Source organism: Rhipicephalus sanguineus, chromosome 3 (assembly GCF_013339695.2).
Source record: "Rhipicephalus sanguineus isolate Rsan-2018 chromosome 3, BIME_Rsan_1.4, whole genome shotgun sequence".
NCBI classification, from domain to species: Eukaryota; Metazoa; Arthropoda; class Arachnida; order Ixodida; family Ixodidae; genus Rhipicephalus; species Rhipicephalus sanguineus.
In genome coordinates, this window is record NC_051178.1 from 123,764,145 (window position 1) to 123,780,270 (window position 16,126).

The window sequence follows — 16,126 nt, forward strand, 5'->3', positions numbered from 1 at the left end:
TATCGGTAAACACCGTTGTTACGGCGGAGTCGAACTTTACAATGCAATGCCCCCTTGGGGCATTAATGACTGCCGGTAGTTGTGTCACGGCCTCTTTGAGTTCATAGCCCAAACGATGCGATTTCGGCGATCGAGGGGCCGTGTATATCTCTGCAGAGGCATCAGTTATTGAGAGGTCATTATGGTTAAAGCAGTGCAAACAACACAGACGAAGAAAGAGACACAAGAAGCAAGTAAGCGCTAGTTGTGTCTTTTTCTTCGTCTGTTTTGTTTGCGCTCTTTTAGCCATGATGGAACCATACCAACTAGTCCAGCTGTCGGCCTTGTTATTGAGAGGCATCAGTTACCACCACCTCCCACCATTGGTCGATGCCGGTTCAACATCGCGCCATTCGCGGCTAACTACATGGATCTTTGACAGAGCCCTTCCTGTTGCACCGAATGGAAAAGCTTGTGATCTACAACCGCGTGTACAGCACACGGAAACGGCTACACGTAATAGTACGAAATACAGCGGTGACAGACACGCAAAACTACACTCTGCCGGCAAAATGAATAGAAGCAAAAAAAAAAAAAAGGCGAGCTGCGCCCGGCCGTAAGGAAGACGTGCTTCCCTCGCTGCACGAGGAGGGGCAGCGATGACGTGTCAGAAGCAGGTGATCAAACCGCAAGTGTCCGACTGGCTAGTCGCTCGAATCCCTTCCACGCAAACAGCCCAGAAACGAGCGATCGACAAGTTGGCTTCGCGGCAATTTGGAATTCCACGTTACAACGTAGAGGCACCTTGAAAGGAGAAGCGTGACTCAGAAGATAAGTGATGAAGCAAGGCACGTTGTTAGGCTAGTCGATTCATGGTTATAAAGAGGTTTTAAAGTGCGCGATGAATAGGGGACGAAAACAGGAACGCATACACACACAAGCGCAGTGATAAGTGATGACTCATGAGTATACATCACCTAGTACCAGACGGGGATCTTTCTCCTTTAGATGAAAGGGGGGGGGGGGGGGGGGGGGGAGAGGGGGGTGCCCGCGAATCAAAAGTTCCTCCAGCACTGAAGGTTGGCGCTCTAAGTATCCCTCCCCTCACACAATGGATAGTAAACACGAATTTGCATGCTTGGTTCGCATCCACGCCTTCCCTTTCTACGGATATCCATTTTTTTTTAGAAAGAAAAGCTTACTGTTTTCTTGGAAGATTCAGGGTACACTAGTCGAGATCTTTCTCGGAGCGTCTTTCCTCTAATCTCAGTGTCCGTGCACACACACTCCTGCGATAGGACAGTGCGTTCTGTCCTATATCTGACTTGTTTCCTGAAACGTTTTCCGCACAAAAAGGCTACTTTCCTTTTAGAATGCAGTACCAACGATCCCAAGCAGCCACCTTGTCCCTGCGATGAGCCAGCGTTTCGCAACACACTCTTCATAAGGCGACTAGGCTTAGTGGACGTATAGGACTACTTATGAGCTGATGGTATACCATGACAGTCGATTTACTGACCACCTTAGCAGCACTAGCGGCTGTCATATCAGGTAAGTGCTGATTTTTTTTTTCCGCATGATAACAGAGGTGGATCGTCGTAAAATAATGTGATAAGGTTTGGTGACCATTTACACGTTAATTGGCACTAGAAAATCAAATGTCGCGGCATATACTGCATACTGATGTCATCAGATCAACAGCGCCGCCTAAACATGAATGCGGCAGGAGCATGTCGTGGTTTTTAGCGCGAAACTCTAGTTACTGCGCAACAGTTTTTATAGCTAGCGTATATGCATTCGTCCAAACAAAAGCCGGAAACTTACCCGGCGATTTGACTGTGGTCATGTGTATACGTGAATGCGGCAGTATTGAATCGCATTTTTTTTTTTCAGCGTTACCTAGGTATAACACCATGCAACAGCTTTTACACGTGCGGTGCACCTTCCCCGTCCGAAAGAAAACAATTTGTTTCCGCCAATTTGCATTCCTTCGGTGAGCGAGTATCACACGGCGGTCGCCGGTGCACTTTTTCTCTCCAAGTACGATATCTCAGCTTTACGATATCTCACTTGAGAAGGTCTGTCGAATCAATTCGACTCACATTTTTAGCGTATTATTACTCCTTAATTGAACACATTGAGCCAGAAATCCGAATCGATGCCTCACTTGTCACATTCATATAAACAATGTCATAGTAAAACACGTGCGGCAAGTCTTCCTTGGCTCATCAGCCAATAAACTTATTTTTATGTGAGCTCATCTCTACAGTGTCGCCATGCTTGCCGGTTCTGCAACACGAACATTGCGTACTTACCGACGTCACTGATATCTATGCAATTCCATCGCTTGTGGATGTGCAAGACGCTCGCTGAAAGTTCTGCAGAACTATTACGCCGGAACAAGTAAGGAAAGACACACAATGCTCCATTAAAGCTAGACTAAGTTTGACCTAGTCACTGTAGCAACAAACAAAACAAACAAAAACGTGATACACCATTTGACTGTTTCACATGATAAAACAATAGTTCATAGCAGGAGTTTATGTTTATCAATGCCAGCAAATAATGGAGCAGCTTCGGTGCGGTAAATTATTCAAGTTCAAGTGTATCTGCTTTGAGCAAAACTTCATCATTCCGCAAATTTTTTTTCTTGGGCGAGTTGATACTTGCTGAATGGCATGATTTGTAGCCCAAAACTTGAAAAGAAAGGCTAGGAGGCCTGTTGCTTTCTATTTCTGTCTGTCTTCTAGTGTTTCTTTCCGTGTATCATTACGCTAAGTCAGAATGGTATCGTTCTCAAATCCAAAGCCGTAGCACTCGACTGCCAGCCGAGAGACTATGGTTGGGGCAGTTTCGTGTGCGTCTGCAGCCCGAACCGATGCGACTTCGTCGGTGACATCGGCGATCTGCTGAGTGGAGCAGCGGTGGTGTTCGAGAGCAGCAAAGCCGGCCTAAGGTTTGCGAAGACCACCACAACATTCAGCGAAACAACAGGTGAGCTCAGGATTGTCACCAGAAAGCCATCCAATCACTTCTTCAAAGCTTGTGTATTCAGCTGTAATTTCACACCAGTGGCTTTCGGACTCAAATAATTACCTCCTGTGCTACCGTCTCATTTCCCGCATCTTTAGAAGAATCGTTTCACTATCTTTACGGCTGTTGAGAAGCCGTTCAACAAGGAACGTCGCTGAAGCCAACGTTGCTCACTCTCACCCAACTTCAGAAGAGGAGGAGGGGGAGAGAAAGCACGCACACGAAGGGGGAATATAAAGAAAGGGTAGAAGAGGGCTATTGAGGTTATCTGTGAAAAGGCGTAGCCAGCGTTATACAAAAGCACTAACATCTCCTGAACACCGTATAATAAAGAACTATATATATAAGGAGTTTGGTATGCTAAAAGCGGAGAACGAAGAGGGGTAGGGGGGGGGGTGTTGTACAGTAAGAGAGACAAAAAAAAAAAGAAAAAGGGTGGAACATACCCAGGGTGAACACTGGCTTTGTTCCTTTTAAGAGGAGAGGGAGGGCACTGCGTTGAGCCATGATCCTTATCTTTCATCTGTCATCCTCTCCAACTAAGGCACTACGCAGCTTAAAAAAAAGAAGTTGAACTGTTCAAACATTGATACGTCGATTGCACGATATCTTGCTATTCAAATGGCTTGGTGAAACTCGCGCAAACTTGAGATAAATAAGTGTGTGAGCTAAAATAGTACCAACTGAACCTCCCTGAACGGGAATTGTCCAATATACGTTTCGCATTATGTCCTGCGCTTTTTATATACTGCGCATTATATACTGCGCTTTTTACACCTCTGCAATATCGCGCCGCGGGCAACTAGCGTATTTAGCTATCGCCGTAATCGGCCCAAACTCATTTCAGACAGGAAGCACGCTTCGCCAACGCCGTGGTTTAACCCTGTAATGCTCAATCTACGGGATAGGCTCTCAGATTTTGTCTTTGGCCACGGACGGAAAGACGGAGTGCTCGAACCAACGCGCCACATAATGTCACGCATTGTTATTGAAACAAGCTGTGTTCTACGATCGTGAGAACACTCTGAAGGCAGGTTTGAGGCAAGGAAAGGGTATCACGTGATTTATTGTCTTTCCTTCCCGCTTTTACAGACGTTGCTGATGGTGACGACTCAGAAGTCCTTTTGATCAACTCCTCAAGGACATACCAGAGGGTGCTCGGTTTTGGAGGTGCCTTCACTGATTCCGTCGGAATAAATCTGAACTCTCTGCCGACCGAAATGCGAGATGATATCCTCAAGTCCTACTATTCCAAAGAAGGTACACTGTTTTATCCGACATTAAGAAAAAGTTAAAGTATACCGTGCGTCCAATTTAGAATTTAAAGCGTCCTTCATCGCAGCTATCCTATCCTAAAACTATCCTAGAATGCCTACTGCAAGTACAGCTGCGAAGTGCCCACTACGCCATAATTCTTCCTTTTTGCGAATCAGCGAAGTACCCACTAAGTGTCCGTAAGGCAACACGCGAACCAACGCAGCTGCTCACTTTGTTAATGCTTTTGCTTATGATGATGATTAAATATGTCTCGGTGCTTTGTAATAGGTGGGCCACGCAACATTCCGCGCATTACATGATATTCATATAGGGGTTTTTTCGGAAGCAGTTCCAAGCAATGACGTGGCTCTGTGGTAGAACACCTGCTTGCCACGCAGCAGGTCTAGGTTCGTTCCCCACCCAAACCGAAGTTTTATTTATTCGCATCTATCTCGAATTTTTTCTCGCGGACAACGATGACTTTTCGCTCACAACCAACGACGCCGACACCGGGCACCGAAATTTTTGCGTAACGAGCTCTCTAACGCTGTCGCGTTAAAACGAAGGTTGAGGTGGGGCGAATATGATTCAGAAAATTTACATCCCTGCATTCTGAACCAGAAATATCTTCATATTGAAGTGCGGATATCCTAGACTTGCGCATTTATTTCACTTATCAATGCCATTGTGCACTCTTTGCTGATATGTTCTGGCGCTTCCTCGCGATAACTGCCCTGCGTCACAAAAATCCATGCATCAATATACTTAGCGAAGGCTATCGCCTCTACTTAGGTGTCAACAAGCGATAACTTAAGCAGGCGACCCCTGCTTATTTCATTACTATTGCTTTCTTGCCATATACTTGTCGCATCATTTAATGATGAATTGAAATGAAATATTGTTTTTTACTTAAATTCCGTGTTTGTCGTTTCTGCGCCGCCTACAGGAATCGAATACAACATGGGAAGAATCCCGTTGGCCAGCACTGATTTCTCTGTACGCAAATACACGTACGACGATTCTCCCGATGACTTTGAGCTCAAAAACTTCACCCTTGCCCATGAAGACTTCGATCTCAAGGTAAGTCAAATAATTAGTTTATCCAAGCAAACCACTTTCCTTATTATTTCCAAAGTCTAATAACCAATAAAGTTAGGAACAACTGCTTATCTTTAACCGAGCACTTAGCAAAAGTGACCGAAGCTCTGAATTAGAATTTCTAGATGAGATGCAAGAGATTGCTTGTTTTTATTTCCAAAGCTTGTCTTTAGGCATAGTTTTCTTATGTCAGGGGGCATCTAACATAGCAACAGGTGCTGCACGCCGGGAGGTAAACATTCATGCCTTTGTGAACATATAAAAACATTGGTTATATCTCTAGTTCCTTCCCTCGATGGTTCACGCTTTTCTATGCCTTTTTAAATGAACTCTTGTCTGACGTGCTTTTTCTTCAGTGGTCGAACAAAGCAGCACATCATTTCTTGTGTGCTTATGAGCTTACCATGGCTAGCTGTTCGACGATTCAAAAGTCATCAGCGCATTCTAAATATACACATTTCTGAGAAACGGTAAGGAATTGCTGCGCAAATTGAATGTGCCATGGTTTCCAATATAAAGGCGTTATAAGCGTGATTTCCCATAAACGTGTTCACAGTCACGGGCTGAAAGTTGTTATTTTGAAACTGTGATGAGCTGTGATATACAGTGTACTTGCTGGAACTCTATTGGGTGCATGTGTAGAGTTCATTCTCAACGACCACAGCACCGCGCACGTTTAAAAAGCACGAATTTTTCGCCGTTGTTTCACAGATACCTTACATCAAAAAGGCCATGTCTCTCTCGGGTGACTACGTGTGGTTCTTCGGCAGTTCCTGGAGTAGTCCAGCCTGGATGAAGACCAACGGCGAGCTGGAGGGCCTCGGTTTTCTCAAGGGTCAACCGGGAGGGCCCTACTACAAGACTTGGGCAAAATATCATGTCAGGTACAGCGTGTGTCTGGACGTCATTTTTTTTCTGCTCTTTGTGTGTGGTTGTCCGTCATTTTTTCTGACTTACAGCTGGATACCCTAAGCCTCTTTTTACATGTCTTTGCGGTATCTATAACCTAAGCTGCAAGAGAGAAAGAGAGAGTGAGAGGGAGATAGGCGCTCAGAATAACAACAATGCCATTTCCCTAGCTCAAAACATTTGGTTTCTTCACTACCGAAAAAAAATGTGGGCAAGAAAAAGAGATGCAGTTTGCACAATATTACTTCACATGTTTCCACAGTTGCAAGGAAGAAAAAAACAATGCGACAAAAATTTTATTTTCCAAACGGCAAAAACATGGCAAGAACACCACCGATAAATGCGGACTCTGGCTTTCAAGCTTCGTATATTGAAATGATTCGCAAAGACCAATAGCATAACTTTTCTTCGCAGTACATTGTATGCAAAAAATTGTTGCAATACTTTTGGTAGTCCGGCCTTAGCAACCGCGCGCTGCGCCATCTGCCCGCCACTCTTTTCTTTGGTTCACACTAGCCTTTAATGTTGACTTCCGCTAGTGACTTTTGGAGTATGGGAAAATGACGCTCTGGGTGACGAAGACGCAAGTTTTCAAAGACACTGAACAGTTATAGGTTGTGTAGTTTGCTAAAGAAATCAGGTCCACGAACGTGGACGCAGGCAGCGAAGCGGTTATATAAGCTGAAATATATTTAACAAGCGACACTATAAAATATATTTAACCACATGGGGAAATGAGCAATGTGCCACTGAATCCGATAGAAGTTTCGTATGCAATTATTTCGTAGACGTTAGCCTACCAATGATGATGTCGTTACATCCAGACTCTTTACTCATCGCTAGAGTAGACTGAAGGGCCGAAGTCAGTTATGGTAATCGCACCGTTTTACAGCGAAGACCAACGCCGTATATATAACTAGGCCATTCGTAAATCTGCGAACAGAAAATCCCTAGCGCAGGTGCATGCCACATGAATTGAGCAAACCCCACTACCCTCCGCTGGTGCACTGAGATGTTGCCAAGCCGAGAATGCGGCAGAAAGACGCATGTTGCTCAAATGCTCCTCAAGATTGGGCACGAAACACGAAGCGCATGGGGAAAGGCTGACAAGACGACGCATGCCGCGGCATAATGACGCATGCTGCTAGAACAAAAGCATGCGCTAAATTCAAAGAGGACTTTCTGTACCTGCCATGAAAATTCTGTGCCTTTATGTACCTTTTCTGCGCCACCTCTGTACGAATGAAGGAAAGAAATTTTCAAGGGTTCGTTTCTTTGACACAACCTTAATGAAAACCAACAGATAACGAAGCCACGGAAGGTATAGTGAACGTTAATTGTACTCTTTTAAGTTTATTGTAATAAAAGTGAAGAAAGTAAAGTGGACGAAAAGACAACTTGCCGCTGGCAGGGCAAGTTGTCTTTTCGACCACTTTACTTTCTTCACATCTGTGTGATAATTACTACAATACACTTAAAACAGTATAATTAACGTTCACTATACCTTAGGTGGCTTCGTTATCTGTTGGTTTACATTGCTAATTATAATTCAGAACGAGCATTGGTTCTCGATGCTTAGCTTGGATCGTGCTTCCAGGTTTGTGCAGGAGTACGAGAAACAGGGGGTGCCCATATGGGGAATGACGACACAGAACGAACCAACGTCGGGCTTCGTTCCGTTCTATCCGTGGCAGACACTGGGTTTCACGCCGTGGAGTCAGAGAGACTTCGTCAAGCTCGACCTCGGGCCGGCTCTGGAAGAAGCCGGCTACGGTGAGGGCAAAGTGAAGGTCATGATCTTTGACGACAATCGCCTCTTCCTTCCGTTCTGGGCAAATGTGGTGAGTAACCTATGATGTAACCCCGCTAAAACCGTAAAAATTTGATAAAAATGAGTAGTAAATGTTAAGTGAAAATTTTCTGGCAAGTTCTGTAAGCGGTTACTGCAAAAACGTATCCTTGTGCGTTTGCCACAGCAGCTTCTATTAATAAGCAAGTATACTTCATCTTAAAAGTTGCGGTAAGTAAACAGAAACACAGCACAGAACGAAAATAAAAATAAAGGACACACGACGTCGAGAGCACATTTTCTTTCGTGCTGTGCTGTGATTCTGTTTAATTAGCGCAACTATTAAGATGAATGAACACCAACTAGCCCACCTTATTGCTTTACGAAAGTATAGCTCCATGATGCAGCGGGAACTTCCCAACGGGTAGCAATTGTAACGTCGTGTTAAATGTAGGATATATTATCCAAGATATGGATTGTAATAGTAGCGTCGTGGTGCATGTGGAATATATCTTGCAAAGATTGCTTTTCAGGCTGCGAATCCGATCGAAATTGCTATATGCTATAGGTTATTTAACATGAGTTTCTGTCTGAATTTAGCACTGGCTCAAGCGCATGCCGACTAATATAATTTGTCGGTAGGGAAGTCATCGATGATTCTTTGTGTGTATAGGTCCTCAGCGATGATGAGGCGGCAAAGTATGTGCACGGAGTTGGCGTCCACTGGTACAAAAACAATTTCATCGGCCCGGCTGTCCTAGACGATGTGCGAGAGGACTTCCCGGATAAGTTCATCCTTGCCACGGAAGCCTGCACCGGTTACGAAACTACGACCGTGAACAAAGTCAAGCTTGGTAGCTGGGATCGCGCCGAACGATACGCCAGTGACATAATCGAGGTGAGCGAGGCCTTGTCAAACGAAAACTAGATCTCAGCGGAACATGAAATAGCCTCTACAAGTATCTTCCCACATTGTGCGTGACGTCCGTAGTCCGCACAGCTGGTTAAGTACTGTCTTCACTTACTGTTCAATAAGCCAGTTCAGGCTGGCGCCAAACAACCTGCTCGAAAGCTTTCCGACGTTATAAGATATTAATGTGATTAATGATACTGAGCTGCCTCAGCGATATTTTCCCAAAACAGAAGGGAAAAACTTTAATGAAACATAAGTTATTTGAATGGGAGGAGAATTAGTCGGGGGCCTTAGCCGCCAGTTCAACCTGGTCGATCAGCGCTTGCTGGTCGGCCAGATCAGAGCTAGCACTTGAGAACAGGTACCGCGAAACCATTCTCAAATGTTGTGAAATGCAATTTGGGCCTTATTGCAACTGTTTACGCTGAGTTCCTTGGATATACAGGACCTCAACCACGGAGTTGGTGGTTGGACAGACTGGAACCTCGTTTTGAACACAGAAGGCGGACCCAACTGGGTCGGAAACTACGTTGACTCGCCTATCATCGTAAACGCCACTGCTGAAGAGTTTTACAAGCAGCCCATGTATTACGCTATGGGCCACTTCAGGTATGTTTTCTGGCCGTTTCTCGAGCATTCAAAAGCGAATGGTCGGCTCTCTCAGCCGGCACCTTGGTGCCGGTTGCAAAAGACGAGAAAAATAAAAATGTGCGGCGCGAGCTCGAGGCACAAGTCCGGCAAGCGCCGTTTGGTACTGGAAGCCTGCTACGCTGGTTCTCTTGTGGCGCCCTGGTTCGACCCCACGGTTCCCGAAAGTGCTGACCCGGACGTGATTCGAACGCGCAACCTTCTGGGTGCCCGGCTTGCGCTTCCAGTACGTGCCGCCCGTCCTTATTTTTCTCGTCTAGGCCCCAAGGCGCCGGCTGAGTGCGCCAACCTTAACGTCCGCATGTTGTGGCGTTGGCGGGCGCTACAATATAACCCTATAGGTACTAATCAGTACCGGCATTTTGAGCGTAATATTGGCCAGACGTAACAATTGAACAAGGTTCTGCTGTACACATTTAAGACCCCGTGTGGCTCATTAGCGCTTTATATTCCCCGCAGCAAGTTCATTCCAAGAGGCAGCATCAGGATCTTTTCGAGCATGGAACAACACAACATTCTAGACATCTTTGGTAAAGAACTGGAGCATACCGCCTTCCTGAGACCGGATTCAGCAGTAGTTGTGGTCGTACTGAACAGGTGAGTAAAACCGCTATCGACCGAAGGGACGGACATAGCTTACCACTTGTGACTATAGCCCGGCGCATTGCACGAAGTGCGGGAACTCGTGCGTGTGCTATTTTCGTAGCCAATGAATCCACGTTATAGTCTGCTGGCTGGTACTCACCGTCTGGTGTTGTCAGCACTGCTTGGTTGTTAGATGCGACATAAGTCCCCCAAACTACATGTGAACACATGGTGGACAGCGTAAGCAGGACAGCCGAATGTGTACTATAGGTTACAGATATGCTCCTGCACAGTAATCAAATCATATTAAGAATAATTTATTAGTTGACCTATTTGTTCACACTACGGCGACATAGCGGCTATTACGGAAGAGGGAGAAATATCACTTATCAAGTGCAGCAAAAAAATATTTTTGACTGAGAGTGGACGATAAATTACATGCTAATAAGTTCCAGCAACAATTTTTAGGAAACGCCCGATAACAAAAAAAAAAGGGGGGGGGGGGCTCTTGGTTATTTTGCCGCTTGCACTGATCACTGTAAACATGCATACGTCTGAAGTTTACTGATATATTTTTTCCTAATCAATCAGTTGGACGTACGGCACTCGCCCTGTCCTTCATGTCCGTGTTTTCTTGTGGTGGCTTCCTTTTCTAAGAAATATGTACCAGCTAGCCCAGAAGTGCGTTTTAGTGAATTACAGGCATTTCAATGTGATAAAGTTACATAAATACTCCTTCAGGACGTCTCGTTCCAGATTGGGGTGTTAGAATGTTTAGGCTATATGGCAAAATACGGTCGTGTAAAAAACGCCAGGCCTGCGCGGAAAGCGCAGCACAGTCACAGCGAAAGCTAGAAGACCGGCATTTCTAAAACACTCTTGGGGCTACTAATACAAGTACACTTGTTAGGTACCCACTACGCCATAGGTCATAATTTTTGTGAAGTTGGGAAGCACCCACTACGCCATTATTCTTCATTCTACGGAGAAGCAAGGTACCCGCTACACGTCTGTAAGGCATTAGGTGCACTTTGTTTATGCGGTGGATGATGACGATGAAGAATTATGGCTGAGCCCTTTGTAATCGTGTGGAAGCTTTAAACGACCCACTAGTTACATAATTCGCACTGCGTGACTCCCGGTCGTTATTTCACTCTCCTACCACACTATATAACACATGGTAACGTGAGAGAGAGAGAGAGAGAGAGGGAAAGAACTTTATTGCCGCCCTGAGGAAGTGGATCATGGGGACCTTATGGGCTTCCTTGGAAACTAATAAAAGTACACTTACGAGGTACCCACTACGCTATAAATCATCATAATTTTGTGAAGTAGGGAAGCACTCACTATGCCTTAATTCACCATTTTACGGAGAAGCGAGGTACCCGCTACACATCTGTAAGACATTATGTGCACTTTGATGATGCTGTGCCTGATGACGATGAAGAAATATGGCCGAGTCCTTTGTAATGGGCTGGAAGCATTCAACGACCCACTCGTTGCACAAATGACATTGTGTGACGGCTGGTTACAGAATTCGCGTTATGATACGCCTGTTATTTTACACTTCTACCATGCTATATTACACACGTTAGTGTCATTCCTTCCCGACATGAAGCCTATAGGGTCTTTTTGCAAAGCAGTTTCAAAAAAAAAAAAAAAAACCGGCATGGCTCTGTGGTAGAATACTGGGCTGCCACACAGAGGGCCCAGATTCGAACCCCGTTCCATCACGAATATTTTTTCTTATTTACTTTTTTTAATTTTGCGCGATAGCGGTTACGGACACCGGCGGCGACGGACAATTACGGCGCCAAGAACGGCCATTGTTGTGATCTCATAACAGCGTTCACTGTAAATTCATAGAACTATTTGCATTTATTTAAAAGGCGATACAGCGTGAAGAGTTATTTGTTGTGCCAGAAACAGTAAGCTTTGAAATGTGGCGAGGTGGTGACCGAAGGTCATGATTGGACACGGAACAATTATACAGAAGTACGAAATACCCGCCGCCTGCAATATAACTAGGTTGCAGCAAAGATCATGTGGCAATCCAATACTTAAGAGATGTCACATGCAGCTACGTTACATTGTTTCGGCAGGGCCTCACAATAATATATTGGCAGAATTACTGGCCAGTATTTTCTAACTTTTCTGTTCTCACTTTTCAGAGGGGACCGCAATGTCAAGCTGAAAATCAAATACCTGGTTAGCTGCGTCAGCTTTCAGAAAGCCATCGAAAAACGTTCCATAACGACGTTCATCTGGAAACCAGAGAGATCCTGTGCCCATCATAGTCAATCATCCAGTACTGTTGGTGCAAAATTCTCTTGAAGCAAACAGTGAACGTCTCTCTTTCTCTTGCTTTCTGTACGATGATTTTTCACACGTTGTAAATAAAGAAGTGTGCACAAGACATCGGACCATCCATAAATAAATACCGTTGAAAGGCGTTCTCTTTTTATTGGTCCGTTTATATGAACGTTTAAGAACGGTCCACTGTATGGCACCTCCGTCAAGGCGAAAATGGTCATCGGCGGCATTTTACTCCGGCGTCAGTGAATATTTTGAAGGGTTAGGGATTACCGTAAGAATAGGTAGGAATTCCCGTGTTCCACGGGGATACAGCCCGCGATAAGGAATGTTATCTAATTTAGAAACGAAAAAATCCAGGACCATAACCTTTTCTCGCCCGTATTCTCAGTATAGCTGCATACACTGTCGTTATAATACCTCATATTGTGGCATTGTAACATCAAATTATACTTTCAGGACTCCTAGGGTCTTTAAAAAACAGTGCCGTAATCAACAATGCCAGCTACGTTTCGGTGGGTTTCTCGAATTTGACCAACGAAAGCTCTGTCATTCGACCGTTCACAATGCGGTATTCCGCGTCCTGTGCAGCACGTGTTCTACTGTGCAATCCTTTCTTTCTGATTTCACTGCGTCTCATACTTTACTCAATTCGAATCCACACATATTTTTTTATTGTACATAAGAGTACGTCGGGCTAATGCGTGGGGATTTGCAGCTTTTTATTAAATCAGCCTCTGGCAAAAGCTCGATTTACAGCAATTTCTATGGCTTGTCTGTTTCACGTCTGACATTCTTTTGGTAATTGTGCTTTTTTTATGCGATTTACTGGGTGGTTCTTCTGCTTTTGTGGCCTGGTGTGATGGACGCAACAGGTTTGTTTCTTGGGGCCTCTACGAATGTAAATTTAGGAACCCGCTGCCCGTAGGTTTACATAGCGAATAATAATAATAATAATAATAATAATAATAATAATAATAATAATAATAATAATAATAATAATAATAATAATAATAATAATGAAAAGACAATAACTCCGCAAATTCAGAAGTTGTTAAATATTACGTTTCAGGCCGCGCACCAATCGGTCATTCCGACAAATAGATTGCGATAGAGGGACTCCTACGCTTAAGCAGTCATTTAGAGAACCCATGTTTGGGAATTCGCCAACTGATTTGTTTAGAAATGAACAGATTGCCCACCTTTTAATCTATCTCGTTTCCTCCCTCATTTTTCTTTTCATTCCTCAATCCATTTGCCCCGGAGTAGGGTAGCAAACCGGACGCCAGTATAACTGACCTTCCTACCTTTCTTCCTTCTCTGTTTACCTGCAGTGGAGTCCTTACGTAGTTATGAACTGTCTACTTAGATGATGACGATCACACTGACCTCCATTAAAAGGGCTGGACGGCGCATCCCCACTCTGCGAGGCGGGCGCTTGTGAAGCCACCGGAAGGTCCCCTATTTGTCCCGGAAGCTGGCGGCTTCTGTCCGTCTCAGTCGCGCAATTAAAATATTCTCGTGTGGCAGCTGTTGTTACCATCGTTTTTCTGTTTTTCTTTTTTATTTTTTCAAACTCTGCGATTACGCCTCACTTTAGACGCCGACGAACGCTACACGAAAGATGACAGACGCCGCGCCGACACCGCCCGAATACGGCGGAGTGCTGCAACGTACAAAATGTGTAAAAAGTAATGCAACTTTGAGGTACTTACGCGTGAAATGTCTTCCCTCACGACTTTTCCGGTCGACTCGTACAGTTTACTGCGCTACAGGCCGGTATTTCTTTAAAAAAGAAGAGAAAAGCTCTCTTCCGGGACAAAAACGGCGGCTTCCGGTGGCTTCACGCCCGCGTGCTCGATGCGCCATCCAGCTCCTCCTAGTGGAGATCAGTGGACGGTCATCGCAACTGCGCAAGAGCAATTGTTTTTGAACGAAAAGTTGTGTGTACTCTATTGTCGCTTCCTTTGCTTCGACTGGAGTGTACTAGAACAGGGGAGTGCTTGGAACGAGCTTCGGAAAGTGAAGCCCAAACGGGGTCAATCCGCTTGTGGCGCTGCGATCGGTAGTCTGCAATGTGTCGTCGTTCAAGAGTTGCGCGCGCCTCCGCCGAAGTGGTACAGGGGTAGAATGCCCACTTCCCACTCAAAAGACCCAGGTTCCAATCGCAGCTGTAGATGGTGGGTTTTTATTCTTAGTGTCACCTATTATAGCTGTATTGGTTTTCCTTTGTTTCTTAAAACTAGCTTCTGTTGCTATGCATTGCTACAAAAAGTAACGTAAAAATGTGAAATCTCGTTTCGAGTCTCGTATTCGTAAACATCTCGGAGGCCATACTTTACGTTTCTGTTGAATACCGGGTGGCGGCGCTGCAAATAACTACGCTCTTAGTACGCTCATTGTCAAATTTCTTCTATTTTACTTCACATTTTACGTTACCGTGTGAGTTTTAGATCGGATATTTCGCTCACTATAAACACATGGAAACCGATATCACCAATATCACATAACCACGCCTTAAGGGCGTGATGATGTGAGCGCACACTCAGGAGAGCACTATTTTTCATCCGCGTTTCCAATTCGCAATCTAAGCGTGTTCTTTGGATGCCTAATGAATTCCTCCTCAAGTTACCAATTCTACATACCTTTTCCAGAAACCGGCATGTTCACTGAAGTAAGTTGGCAAATTTGGCTAGTTGGAACATACTAAACATGTTCAGCGCAAAAAAGAACACGAAAACACAAGGAAGGGCACGACACAAGCGCTGGTGTCGGCATGTTCACTGGATAATTGAAAATTTGCTCGTAGTAAATTGAGCGTAATGATTGAATATCTTATATAGTAATGATAGCAATCGTTAAGGGCCTAGGATTGTTAAATTAGTTAACGACTCTCTTATTAGTGAACAGAACATAATGGACCCGCAATTTTTTTTTATCTTGGACTTGTTCCTTTTCATGGATTTTTGATTTAAATCCGAGATATTGTATCTTAAGCATATGGCTCGCTGAATTGTATGTGTCGTAATCATGATGTCACCGATCGCCAAGATTTGTGACGTCATCATGTCGTCATATAACGCGGAAAAAGAAGAAGAAAATGGCTTTCGCCTTCGAAGCGTCTAAGGCGAGTGTATAAGGGACCCTGTGAGTTTTTTTCTAATGCAGTGTGTTTTGACTTGGCGCAAAAGACGTTCTATTGTTGCATTGTTACACACATTCCCAATCGGAGCTTGTCATGACACTTTTGCACCGCGGCAATATTGTCACACTGTACAGTAGCGTCGGCGAGTAACAGCAGTGCTGAGAACAATTACACAGATGGCTGCACGTTGATAAAGAGCAACTTGCTGCAGTTTATGGCCAGAGCATTCGCTGTTTTGCGAATACTTGACGCTGCTGTGAATTAAGCTAAAAATATCTAATTTCGCTAGAACAAATAATGCTGAAGAAGGAACAAAAGTCGACAATCGTCAAGTTGGAAGACCCTCAGGATGTCTATGTAACCGGTGCTTTCCTACAGAATTAACCATTCCTACGAAGATTCGGAAGGCTCATTCGTGCCTAAGCGTCGCGCAGCGCCGGGGCTCTCGAAATTGCAA

The 16,126-nt window shown here is 44.7% G+C and overlaps 1 protein-coding gene across 1 annotated transcript; it reads left to right on the forward strand.

Moving 5' to 3' along the window:
* Positions 1-1,478: 1,478 nt before the first annotated feature.
* On the forward strand, positions 1,479-12,545 carry LOC119385804 (putative glucosylceramidase 4). The gene is made up of 10 exons (XM_037653185.1): positions 1,479-1,530; positions 2,788-2,973; positions 4,105-4,272; positions 5,216-5,349; positions 6,079-6,251; positions 7,874-8,117; positions 8,739-8,963; positions 9,424-9,587; positions 10,086-10,223; positions 12,383-12,545. Exons 1-10 carry the CDS (start codon positions 1,479-1,481, stop codon positions 12,543-12,545), a joined length of 1,647 nt encoding a protein of 548 aa, XP_037509113.1.
* The last annotated feature ends 3,581 nt before the right edge of the window (positions 12,546-16,126 follow it).

What these genes read in the sequence shown, in the direction of transcription:
- LOC119385804 (XM_037653185.1), top strand. Translation starts at nt 1,479, where the DNA reads ATGACAGTCGATTTACTGACCACCTTAGCAGCACTAGCGGCTGTCATA. An exon ending in GTCCTACTATTCCAAAGAAG is followed by an intron (nt 4,273 to 5,215) that starts GTACACTGTTTT and finishes CGCCGCCTACAG; the next exon opens with GAATCGAATACAACATGGGA. An exon ending in TTCCGTTCTGGGCAAATGTG is followed by an intron (nt 8,118 to 8,738) that starts GTGAGTAACCTA and finishes TTGTGTGTATAG; the next exon opens with GTCCTCAGCGATGATGAGGC.